Here is a 12665-nt window from a genome sequence, read left to right as displayed (position 1 = left end):
TAAAATTAGCCATAGGAATGTACAACTTAGTGGTATACGGTGAGGGCGGAAGTTAAATTGTACGTAACTGAATTTTTCCTTGTTGTTTAATCTGACCAGCAGACTTAACAAGTAAATCTAATAAATGCGTTTAATGACTCTATTTTCAATGAAAATGAAGATAAAATGCGTCCTTCTTAATGTTTTCATGGAGTGGAACTTTCCGGGTTACATATAAATAAAGTATACAATAGAAGAAATTGATATGTAAAATTATGCTACAGTTTACAAACTATAATAATTCTAAAGTTCCTCTCACTCTTCATGAGGCGGATTTTTTATTTGAAATAATTCGTATATTGCACATTACGAAGCCATTTTTGAAATAAAACTTAATCTGGGCTCATAAAGACCGTTCTTGGTCCAGACAAAATATTGGAAAATTAAGTACTTTTTACCATAATGCAAGATATGTAGTTTTTGCTTTCTAACGCGAGTCTAATTACTTTAAGTCTGTGACCAACGCTGTAATGGCCGAAATGTTGGTAACGCCACATAACGGCCGCTCTTTTGCGGCACTATCTATTCAATGAAACCATAGCTTTTGAAAATTGTTCATGTACAAGTAAAATTCTCGCAAACATAAGCCTGAAAGCATTTTTTGGCGATTTATAACTATGTTTTGAGTATCTTGACATCTAAGTTTTGAAGCTGCCATTTTCTTTTATTTCCATAAAATAATAAATCCTAAAAAAATAAACCGCCAAAAAACTCCTTCAGTTTAGTTTGCGATTTATGAAAATTTTTTGTTATTTTACTTGTACGTGGAAGTATTATGAGTCTAGCGTAAGAAACCACAAATGACTTCTCTAGAAGAATTTTATATTGAGTTCAGCATTAGTCAAAAACGATCCTCATCTTGTTAATGATTTGAAAAAAGTGTTGTGTTGATAAAATAAATTACATTACTAATCAAGGTATAAGTTTCAAGGTTTCGTTTAATTCACAGAAATCCTTTAGATCCTTAAGTCAATTTGTTCTTATTTGAAGAATAATATACATATTTTTTAACGGAATTGTTCATTGTAGAAATTAAAATGAGATTATTAAATTCATGGCTTAAAGATATGTTTCCCTATGTTGTTTCTGTAAATATTTTTACGTATACTGGTTACTTTCATGCACCTATTATTTTTTTTATTCAAATGTAACGCTTAATACTTCGAACGCGGGTTTAAAATCGTCGTCTTCAAAATCCGATTCATCTGATTCTTCGAACTGTAGATCGAAAAAATTTGTATTATCACCAGCTACAATCGTTTTCGGTTTTATTTGCTATTCTTCCAATAATTCCCAAAGTATAAGGCCCGCATCGGTTCCGCCAACGGTCACGATGTTTCGATCATTGAAGAGAAACCTTACGCAAGCGATTTGTCCACTGAAATAAGGATTTTCAGTGTGCACCTATGTAACTGTAGCCTGCTGTTTTAATTAAATAATTTTCATTTACCTGTAAACCTTTTCTTCCTGATATTCGGCTTTTGGACTTATACAAGGGTATCTGAAAAGTCGTAGGTAGCCGTCCATATCTCCAGCAATCAAGAGATCATGGGCTGCTGAACGATTTGTCGTACTAATTATTGAAGTCATAGGATAAAATCGATTACTCCAGACGCCTAAAATTTACACATAGGTAATAATTAATAGTAATAAAGAGAAATTTTCAATTTTGTAACTCATCAGGCGAGGGCCAATCAACATTTTATTTAGTTTAATTTCAAATTGTCATAAGCACATCTCAGTACCTGTTATCGTACGTTCACTTGGAGAAAGGTACACCGTAAACGATACACATAAACGAATATGTAGGCAAAAGCGATGACAGGTCGTTTACCGTCAGATGTAAATCCAGTAACGTATTATTAAAGTTGGTTGCGTCTTTTTAGCTTTTTTCCAATCAAAGCTCAACTGTAAGCCCCTGGAGCCGTAACTAACTTCTAGCAGTTACACCCATTAGGGCAGTCCGCCCACATCGATCTGGTATCATATACCTTTCATTAAGTGAACGGACTAACAACAACAGCTGCTAATTGCATGCGACTATTCTAAGTACCATTTTCACAAAGAGTAAAATCCACGTGTTTCATTATTTTTCAGAACTGGATCATACGAGGTCTGGCTATTAAATAACAAGACTGCGCGGGCAGAAGGCCCTAGAGGGAAATGAATGCAGCGTTGGATAGCTGGAAGTGTCTTGTATTCCAGTGCGAAAACACGTTTTTGTAGCTGCAGTTAGAGGTTAGAAGCCAACGTACTTTTTTCTCGAGTCGATAACAATGTGCGACGAAAAACACGAGCAACGGATTAATGTGAAATTTCTCGTTAAATAAAAAACAAAAACTCGGGCTGAGTCCTATAAATTGTTGAAACAGGCCTATAGTGAAAATTTTCTATTATTCTCTATTGTTTTCGAATGATGTAAAAGCTTTTCTGAAGGTCGAGAGAGTACCGAAAATGACCAACGTCCAGGTCGATCTGTGTCTGTTTCAAACGCCGATAAAGAAACGGAAAGAAATATTTTACATGACGAATTGAACATGAAGAAAGTCTGTGCGAAATTTGATCCCCGACCAAAAGCTTCTCTGTCAACAGATCTACAGAACTTTTCTTGAGAGATTAGATAAAGAGCTTGAATGGATGGAAAACATCATCATTTTCGATGAAACCTAGATATTCCTATAAGTTGTTTAAACTAAGCGGCAATCCATGCACTGGAAAACTCCTGCACTGTCAAGAACAAAAAAAGCAAGGATATCGGGATGACAATATGGGTTCCAGAAGGTCAACCTGTGAAGCAAACTTACTATTTGAAGTTGTGGAAAAATAAATCGTGGATCTTGCACTAGGAGAACGCACCTGTCCATAGAGGCGCTCCAGTGCTCGAACATGCGCCATACTCACCTGATTTAGCACCCTGTTACTTTTTCTTATTTTCGAAAATCAAGTCTGCCTTAAAAGTTACCCGGTTCGAGTCTATAGAAGAGGTGAAGCGAAAATCGGCAGAGCTCCTAAATGCTCTTACAAAAGAAGACTTCCAGCTTTGCCTTGACCAATGGAAAAACGAATGGAGCGGTGTGTGGAGAGAGGAGGGGAGTACATTGAATTGTAGCATTCGATTGCGGAATAATTTTTAAAATAAAACCCTTTTTTCTTTTATTTCGGGCAAATATTTTTGAATAATCAATATAAAAATCAAGTTTTACCTGAGATCAAATATCCTACACAGGAATTGTGTGTGTGCCATTTTACATCTTTCATGGCAATAGGACTTTTTTCTGGAGATAAAGATTTGATATCCCCTAAAAGAGAAGATAATATCATAATTATTAAACTGATTAAAATTGTTATCTTGAAAGATTAGGGTTTCAGTAATCCATCTTCAATAGAAAATACTCCGAGGACGTACCTATAGTAACGATTCGTCAAGGAATTACAGGCAATTCTTTAAGACAAATATTAATCTCGCCCCTAATGGCAAAAAAGCAATAAAACTAAAGTCACCTTTATCGTGAGCTGTAGACCTTTATTCACCCCTGAACCGTCCCTTCTGCCCAAGAAGTTTCAGCAGTAATTATGTATAAATTCAATTGTGCTGGAAACGGTGACAGTATCTGAACGACGAAATTCTTTGTAATGACTGTGTTATTTATATAATTATTATCACTAACCGGTGTTGACTGTCACTATTTCCTTTTTCATTCTCATTGTGAGTGTCTATCAGCCGTCTTACTTTTATTGCTTTTATGTCACGTTAATGGGCGGATACTATATCTATTTTAAAATCTAAATTCAAATACTTTATCAATTTAATTCCTATCCCTTATTCTTAACCAAGATGTACATTTCATTTTTTATTCCGTATTTTAATCATGATTTAATTGTTACTTACAAAAAGCTAAGTCGTAATCGGCTGTGACAGTTTGTAGGTAATTACTATCTGAACTCCAGTCTAGCTGCATTAGGGGCTGAGATCCACGAATTTTGTTCGATTTTTTGTATGAAAAGCCGTCTCTACTTACTCTAAAGAGGTAGATACTACCATTTTGTGAAGCAATTGCTATTAAATCACCAGCTGAAAATAATAACAATTTATATTGTTTTTTTATTTTTCCATTGGCGTTATAAACGAGGACCCTCTAGTACAGNATGCTCACATGCGGTGCTGGGATTCTATATTGCTATGTTAATATATTATGAAAATATTTAAAATTAGTGCAAATAGTTTATTGTGATTGTGTTGCTTAAAAATGTTTACAATTCTTTTATCGTTTCTAAGCACTTACTTTTTTATCTATGTCTTACGTACAATTTCCGAAGTTTTAATTTAGTTATTACCCTACGAAATATAAATGAGATACGTTCCCGTCATATTTTCGATAGAAAATATGAAATTGGTTTTTTGTTTCCGAAAGGAAATGGATGACGAGAACTGTGTAATGTGCCTTATACTTTACCAGCAAAAAATATCAAGTACATAAACTAAAAAAATGCTTCATTTAATAGTTGAAATAATTTCATACATTCCAGTTGTAAATCTTGTAATCTTAAAGATAAACTTGTCAAACCGTGCTTATGTTTTAAAGTAAGTTATAAAAAAGTAACAAATAAAGAAATATTCCTTTAAAAATGTTTTATTAAGGAAATAGTGAATTTAATAGTTACAAAAAAAAACAATTAGGAAACTACTTCTATATTCTTTTTGTCCTCAACAAGCACTAATTATTAAAAATGTATTTAAAATCCTAAACAACGCTAAAATTTTATATATTTTTTTGAAAATTAATTTTAAGGTACAATTAAATTAAACATTAAAAACTAATGATAGAAAAAATAGCTCGCAAAAATTGCAATGACATATAATATACTTACAAATACTAATCTGCTTCTTCTTCTAATTGTTTCTTCTTCTTTTTCTTCTTTTTAGGAGGTTCACCTGTTACTTCATTTTCATCAATTGTTCCATTTTGATCAAAAGTTTCTCCATTTTCAACCTTTCGCTTTTTTTTCTTCTTTTTCTTTTTTTCAGCCTTTGAAGCAGCATCTTGGACTCTTTCCATTTCTTCTAATGCTTCCTTCATGACTTCGATATTTTTTTTCGGTATTTCCCCTGTTTCGTAAAACTTTAGGCGATCTTCGACTTGTTGGCGTAATTTCTCCCCAAAAACGTTCGTTTGGATATCGGTAAAACAATCAATACGAGATGCAATTGAACACTTATTAGCGAGATAACGTGAAATTCTACCTTTGTTTTTCAATCCAGCTCTTCCAATAAATGTAGAATTAAAAAGAAGACCATACTTTGGAGTATTTCCTAAAATATAAAAATGCTAATACAAAAATTTGATTTTGTAAATTATAATTACCTCTTGTTTTTAGTGCTCTAAAAAGAGCCTTTTCTGCTCCCAATATCTGGACAGTAGATGCAGGATACTTTGCCAAATTAGTCAGAGAACCAGCATGGGCAATTAATCTAGCTCCAACCTGTTCTCCAATTAAAGTGGCTAGATTTGGAGCAACATCACTCATTTTAGTTTTCAAATATTCTGCCAACTCTTTGCGATAATCAGCAAGATTAATAACACGTTTGGCAAACATTTCAATATTCATCAGATCAAGTATGCTTATATCCATGCCCATGCTGGATCTTGAAGCATCTAAGATTGCCTGTGCTTTAGCTGAATCCATTACAATTTCTTCTAAACTTTCAAGTGATTCTTCTGAAAGCTCTTTTCTATTTTTAATAAATGACACAAGTTTTGCATAAGTGTAGTTTTCAGGGACAACCTTTACAAGCTCTGGAAAATGATAAGAATACCATTCCCTAGAACAGATATATGTTGTGAAGTGATTCAACATTAAAAAGGTAGCATTTACCTTATCCTCATTGAGAAAGTGTTTATGTCTTTATCTAATTGATCCAATAATGCTATTGACTGAATAATCATATTGTCAACACGATGAACATTAAATTTAACCTTGGCTCTGGAATATGAATGTCCTAAACCAAGCTGTGCAACAGCTGAATTTTTTGCACTAAATCCTTTGACTAACTTGTGGAAATGATGTCTGATTCCTAAAAAACATATAAAAATAAGATAAAAGATAGCTTTTGGGATGTATATACATTACCCCTGATTATTTCTGGCACAACTCCGATGTGCATGCAGGTTAATCCTAACGATTCTGCAATTGCAGCTCCTAATTTGGGATCACTAACTCCGACAGTAGGTTTGCTCTTCTTCCCACCTTTAGGTATCGTTATATCTAAAAAATGCTGCAAGTCTTCTGTCAAGATGCCTTCTGATATAGCATTGATATTTTCCAGTGCAGCAACAGCTGTTTTAAAAGGTGAAAAGCCAATCAATTTTACAACGCTATTGAATCTACTTAGGTCTGTAACGGAGGCCTCAACTTGGGGAAGAAACATGCCAATTTCTTCAAATTCTTTAACTTGAAAGATAGCGTACCCAGCCGCATGTTCAAAAAGCACGTATAAGTTATTCGACTACAAAATACAGAACAAAGATTAATTCTTTTTTACAGAATAAAATTAACTTACCATCTTGTAAAACCGAAGGTTTATCTAGGTAAATACAAATTCAAATTCATAATATACCACGAGGTTTCTTAAAAAACAATAACCTCCATAAAACAAGAACATATAACCTACAAATATGACTGTAATACATAATTGTCTATGTGTACATTTAATCTATGACACGTATGCTTCTGTCAGCTTCTGTGGACGGTCATAGATAATATATGACTGTATTTTCTATTTTTTTCTCTTGCTCAATAGAGGTCACTACTACGTCAAAGTTTTTAAAAATTATTTATTTTAAAAATATTAAATAAAACAACATTAGATATAATACTAGTGCTTAATAACACATACCTACCTCTAATTATAATTTATGTTTTACTATTCATTCTCGTAATTGAACAATAATATGTATTAATGCACCGTAACTAACCAATAGTTAAAACGCATTTTCAAAAGTTAGGATTAAATGTATTGCAAATCGTCTTTTGCATACCATACTAAGGTCTTGTAAATGCTTTTTATATCTAATATTCAAAATTAGTATTTCTTGATATTTCCATATTTAAAATGCTTTCAACAGTTCGAGAGAATTCGTGTGATTTCGTGAGTAGTACGGCTCATGTTTGTAAAAACCGATAAAAATGGCGGACTCGTTGGAGTTCATTATTGGAATGATTCGTCTTCTGATCGTCAAAAGGAGAAGTTCGTGCGGTATTTACCAATAAGTTATGTGGACATTTTGTGTAAGTGTTCTCAAAAGTTGGCAAATTTGATAGCAATTAGAAGTGAATACTTTTGTAAGTATAAATTTTGATCGTTTATACTTAAATTAACATTTAATCAAAATTTAACAACGGCGATGGCTTCTACCCTGCTTGAACGTGTTGTACTAAAATGCGCATGTGCAAGTGAAGTGCGGGAGAGAATTTTAGATTTTTTTATTTTTTTCTTATTTAGTTTGTAAAAGAAATTAAAAAGACGGCTATACAGTTTAAATTTTGGAAAAAGTGAAATCTGTTTATAAATCTGTCATAACCTAATTTTAAATCACTTACTTTTACTGATTACTCTATATCAAACTAACGAATTAAAAAATTATATTTAATTTTGGTAATTATTTTTATATAATTACACATTAATTTTAATAGGTCAGCGAGAATAATGTCTTCTCAAGTCCAGGCTCAAACTTTTGAGCATAATTCAAATCAGAAATCATTTAAAAATCATCGTAAAGATACTGATACTTCGAAAAAGAAACAAAAAAATGTTAAAAGTGGTAGAAAACGACTTAAAAGTTTTTCATCAAATTCAAATATAAATAAACTAAAAAGTATGAGACCAGTTTTACCTACTCGATTTTTACTCGGTGGTAATATAAACGATCCTCTAAATTTGAATAGTTTACAAGATGAGGAAGTTAATAGGGCTATGAACGCGGTCACTCCGAAGTCTTCACCTATTCCTACCCCGCCACGACGAAAAGCTCAAATAGAGGTAATAATCCCTCCTAACATAAACGATCCTTTGAATCTCATTAATTGTGAAAACGATGACGAGTATGAGCAACAATTATGTTCACCTTTAAAAAAAGGGCGCAAAAAGCGTACTAGAAAAAAGAGAACAACTTCTGGAACATCAGAAGTTGCTGATGCTGATACAAGTGGCTGTTCTGAAGCTAAAACTCCTGAAAGTAATCAGGATTCAGCTAAAATCCCAGAAGAATGTAGTGATAGTAAAGTCGAACAAAAGTCCGTTAATCTCGAATTACAACTAACGAAAAAAGACAATAAATGTAAAAGAAAATCAGAAGATCATAAGGATAATGTTAAGAAAACAAAGTACAATGCGATGGATAAAATTGTTAGTCCTGTCGTTCCACAGCCAGGCTCCTGGTTGAAACGAAGTAACAGTAGAATAAGCAATTTAACTCGAAACATGCAGCATCGGGGACAAAATAATAAAGATGTCAAATTACCACAATTTAAAGGGAAAGATCGGGCTTTTCAATATGGAAACTACAATAGGTAATTTTGCATTCATACTTTTCTTTATTCAATTTAAATTTTTTATATTTTTAAGGTACTATGGTTACAGAAATCAGCATAGTGAAGTTGATTTGAGACTGAAATGTTTCATGTATCATCATGATTTATTTGAAGGAAAAGATATTTTAGATATTGGTTGTAATATAGGGCACATAACACTTTCAGTAGCCAGAGATTTAAAGTCCAAGAGTGTCATTGGCATTGACATTGATAAGAAGTTGATTGAGATAGCACGTAAAAACGTTAAACACTACGTGAAAAGTTCTCAAACGCCGCCAGATGACGGCAAAGAGTCTGGCGAAGGATATTCAAAAAGTAGTGAGTTTTTTCCCATTTCCATGCCTATATTATATGGGCCTATTGATATTCCAGGCTTTACGAAGGAGGAAAAAGGCTACGGATTTCCTAATAATGTAACATTCAAACATGTAAGTTATTTACTTTGGTTAGCATTCACTTTTATTTAAATTTAATTTAAATGTTTTTTAGGGTAATTACGTTTTGGACGACGACTCACTCTTATCTTTGGAACAACCCCAATTCGACATAATTTTATGTTTGAGCATTACTAAATGGATACACTTAAATTGGGGCGATTCCGGTTTAAAACAGGCCTTTCGAAGGATGTACGCTCAACTTAGGCCGGGTGGGAAACTCATTCTAGAACCGCAAAATTGGGCTAGCTATAAGTCTAAAAAGAAGCTTACGGTATGCATTTTCTATTGTTTTTTTTTTTAAGTTTTGTTTAACTTGATCTGTCACAGTCTAATATTATTTTAATTGGTATTTGTGTTTTAATTGCAGGAAACCATATACAACAATTACAACTCGATCCAATTCTTTCCTGAAAACTTCACGCAATATTTACTGTCACCAGAAGTTGGTTTTGCCAAAAGTGAGATTTTGGGCTTTCCTCAACATCAAGCAAGAGGTTTTCAGCGTCCAATTCAGATGTTTACCAAAAGCACAATGTTTCCCAGTGAAAGATCAGACGGTTCCATGAGCTGCCATTATTCCAGCACGAAACTTTATACCAACATAAGGTCTGTCGAATCGAATAACTTGACGCCGAAATCTAACATTGCCGATTTCGAGAAACCAGAAAATTCGTCGTCTCCTTTTGTATATGATACTAGCAGTGCTATTGAAGGTGACGAAAAAATAAAGATCAGCATTGAAGTGAACAAATGTGACATTAATTTACGAGTGTTAGATGAGACTTAAAACTTTCCGATGTTACTTAACATTTTGTTTTGTATATACACTCGTTTTTTTTTTGTATATACTGAAAATAAAAATGTACTATTTAAGTTACATTTAGGCATAAAGTAATGTAAGATTGTTTAAGTATTAAAATTTTCATTATATTTGTCACGTTTGTGTAGGTGTTTTATTTTGCTTAAATGTGGTTTCACTTTTAAGCACACTATATACATATAATGTGGTTTTAACCGAGTTTCTTAAAGTAAAAATATAAATTAAAATAATTCATGAATGATAAGTGAAAAAATTACACTTCAAGTAGTTTTTTTAATTATCGCTTGCACTTGTGAAAGCCCCCTATTGTGAGCCTTTGGCTTACATATATTAAATCATCATTTTCAAGTTAATAAATAACGAATAAATGTCTTTAACCAGAAACAGAGTTCAATTTAGTTACGTACGCGTTGAATTTTGATACCTTTGATATAATATGACCACAGGTATCTCTGACCTACGCTTCCTAATTGCTATTAAGTATATAGATAAGGATAATGTTAAGAAAACAAAGTACAATGCGATGGATAAAATTGTTAGTCCTGTCGTTCCACAGCCAGGCTCCTGGTTGAAACGAAGTAACAGTAGAATAAGCAATTTAACTCGAAACATGCAGCATCGGGGACAAAATAATAAAGATGTCAAATTACCACAATTTAAAGGGAAAGATCGGGCTTTTCAATATGGAAACTACAATAGGTAATTTTGCATTCATACTTTTCTTTATTCAATTTAAATTTTTTATATTTTTAAGGTACTATGGTTACAGAAATCAGCATAGTGAAGTTGATTTGAGACTGAAATGTTTCATGTATCATCATGATTTATTTGAAGGAAAAGATATTTTAGATATTGGTTGTAATATAGGGCACATAACACTTTCAGTAGCCAGAGATTTAAAGTCCAAGAGTGTCATTGGCATTGACATTGATAAGAAGTTGATTGAGATAGCACGTAAAAACGTTAAACACTACGTGAAAAGTTCTCAAACGCCGCCAGATGACGGCAAAGAGTCTGGCGAAGGATATTCAAAAAGTAGTGAGTTTTTTCCCATTTCCATGCCTATATTATATGGGCCTATTGATATTCCAGGCTTTACGAAGGAGGAAAAAGGCTACGGATTTCCTAATAATGTAACATTCAAACATGTAAGTTATTTACTTTGGTTAGCATTCACTTTTATTTAAATTTAATTTAAATGTTTTTTAGGGTAATTACGTTTTGGACGACGACTCACTCTTATCTTTGGAACAACCCCAATTCGACATAATTTTATGTTTGAGCATTACTAAATGGATACACTTAAATTGGGGCGATTCCGGTTTAAAACAGGCCTTTCGAAGGATGTACGCTCAACTTAGGCCGGGTGGGAAACTCATTCTAGAACCGCAAAATTGGGCTAGCTATAAGTCTAAAAAGAAGCTTACGGTATGCATTTTCTATTGTTTTTTTTTTTAAGTTTTGTTTAACTTGATCTGTCACAGTCTAATATTATTTTAATTGGTATTTGTGTTTTAATTGCAGGAAACCATATACAACAATTACAACTCGATCCAATTCTTTCCTGAAAACTTCACGCAATATTTACTGTCACCAGAAGTTGGTTTTGCCAAAAGTGAGATTTTGGGCTTTCCTCAACATCAAGCAAGAGGTTTTCAGCGTCCAATTCAGATGTTTACCAAAAGCACAATGTTTCCCAGTGAAAGATCAGACGGTTCCATGAGCTGCCATTATTCCAGCACGAAACTTTATACCAACATAAGGTCTGTCGAATCGAATAACTTGACGCCGAAATCTAACATTGCCGATTTCGAGAAACCAGAAAATTCGTCGTCTCCTTTTGTATATGATACTAGCAGTGCTATTGAAGGTGACGAAAAAATAAAGATCAGCATTGAAGTGAACAAATGTGACATTAATTTACGAGTGTTAGATGAGACTTAAAACTTTCCGATGTTACTTAACATTTTGTTTTGTATATACACTCGTTTTTTTTTTGTATATACTGAAAATAAAAATGTACTATTTAAGTTACATTTAGGCATAAAGTAATGTAAGATTGTTTAAGTATTAAAATTTTCATTATATTTGTCACGTTTGTGTAGGTGTTTTATTTTGCTTAAATGTGGTTTCACTTTTAAGCACACTATATACATATAATGTGGTTTTAACCGAGTTTCTTAAAGTAAAAATATAAATTAAAATAATTCATGAATGATAAGTGAAAAAATTACACTTCAAGTAGTTTTTTTAATTATCGCTTGCACTTGTGAAAGCCCCCTATTGTGAGCCTTTGGCTTACATATATTAAATCATCATTTTCAAGTTAATAAATAACGAATAAATGTCTTTAACCAGAAACAGAGTTCAATTTAGTTACGTACGCGTTGAATTTTGATACCTTTGATATAATATGACCACAGGTATCTCTGACCTACGCTTCCTAATTGCTATTAAGTATATAGATAAGGATAATGTTAAGAAAACAAAGTACAATGCGATGGATAAAATTGTTAGTCCTGTCGTTCCACAGCCAGGCTCCTGGTTGAAACGAAGTAACAGTAGAATAAGCAATTTAACTCGAAACATGCAGCATCGGGGACAAAATAATAAAGATGTCAAATTACCACAATTTAAAGGGAAAGATCGGGCTTTTCAATATGGAAACTACAATAGGTAATTTTGCATTCATACTTTTCTTTATTCAATTTAAATTTTTTATATTTTTAAGGTACTATGGTTACAGAAATCAGCATAGTGAAGTTGATTTGAGACTGAAA

General features: G+C 32.8%; 3 protein-coding genes across 10 annotated transcripts in view; 1 reads left to right on the top strand and 2 right to left on the bottom strand.

Annotated features, from left to right (window-relative positions):
- Nucleotides 1-701: 701 nt before the first annotated feature.
- The window catches only part of LOC108732488 (echinoderm microtubule-associated protein-like CG42247), a 57954-nt gene continuing 45990 nt past the window's right edge, over nucleotides 702-12665 (bottom strand). For both annotated transcript variants that reach the window (XM_018463331.1, XM_025976853.1), the window contains 4 exons: nucleotides 3929-4111; nucleotides 3243-3338; nucleotides 1490-1655; nucleotides 702-1417 (listed from right to left, as the gene is read on the bottom strand). In XM_018463331.1, coding sequence (XP_018318833.1) covers nucleotides 1315-1417; nucleotides 1490-1655; nucleotides 3243-3338; nucleotides 3929-4111 — 548 coding nt within the window. In that variant the 3' untranslated portion in view covers nucleotides 702-1314. The remainder of the gene's footprint in view (nucleotides 1418-1489; nucleotides 1656-3242; nucleotides 3339-3928; nucleotides 4112-12665) is intronic.
- LOC108732491 (nucleolar protein 56) lies at nucleotides 4515-6729 on the bottom strand. Its single transcript, XM_018463338.2, has 5 exons — nucleotides 6599-6729; nucleotides 6169-6544; nucleotides 5914-6112; nucleotides 5403-5860; nucleotides 4515-5350 (listed from the first exon to the last, which is right to left on the bottom strand). The coding sequence occupies exons 1-5, from the start codon at nucleotides 6599-6601 to the stop codon at nucleotides 4914-4916; spliced, it is 1473 nt and encodes a 490-aa protein (XP_018318840.1). The 5' UTR covers nucleotides 6602-6729; the 3' UTR covers nucleotides 4515-4913.
- On the top strand, nucleotides 7211-11985 carry LOC108732489 (probable RNA methyltransferase bin3). Of its 7 annotated transcripts, none has more exons than XM_025976856.1 (7): nucleotides 7211-7380; nucleotides 7732-8396; nucleotides 10374-10584; nucleotides 10640-10920; nucleotides 10978-11033; nucleotides 11095-11313; nucleotides 11410-11985. In XM_025976856.1, exons 2-7 carry the CDS (start codon nucleotides 7745-7747, stop codon nucleotides 11827-11829), a joined length of 1839 nt encoding a protein of 612 aa, XP_025832641.1. In that variant the 5' UTR covers nucleotides 7211-7380; nucleotides 7732-7744; the 3' UTR covers nucleotides 11830-11985. The 7 variants fall into 7 exon arrangements, with proteins under 7 accessions (XP_025832641.1, XP_025832640.1, XP_025832639.1 ...); XM_025976855.1 differs by having other exon boundaries at nucleotides 10640-10923; XM_025976854.1 differs by having other exon boundaries at nucleotides 10640-11033.

The sequence above is a fragment of the Agrilus planipennis genome, unplaced genomic scaffold (assembly GCF_000699045.2).
Source record: "Agrilus planipennis isolate EAB-ADULT unplaced genomic scaffold, Apla_2.0 scaffold23, whole genome shotgun sequence".
Lineage (NCBI taxonomy): Eukaryota > Metazoa > Arthropoda > Insecta > Coleoptera > Buprestidae > Agrilus > Agrilus planipennis.
The sequence above is the reverse complement of the archived record's forward strand: the minus strand, read 5'-3'. Positions and strand labels throughout refer to the sequence as shown.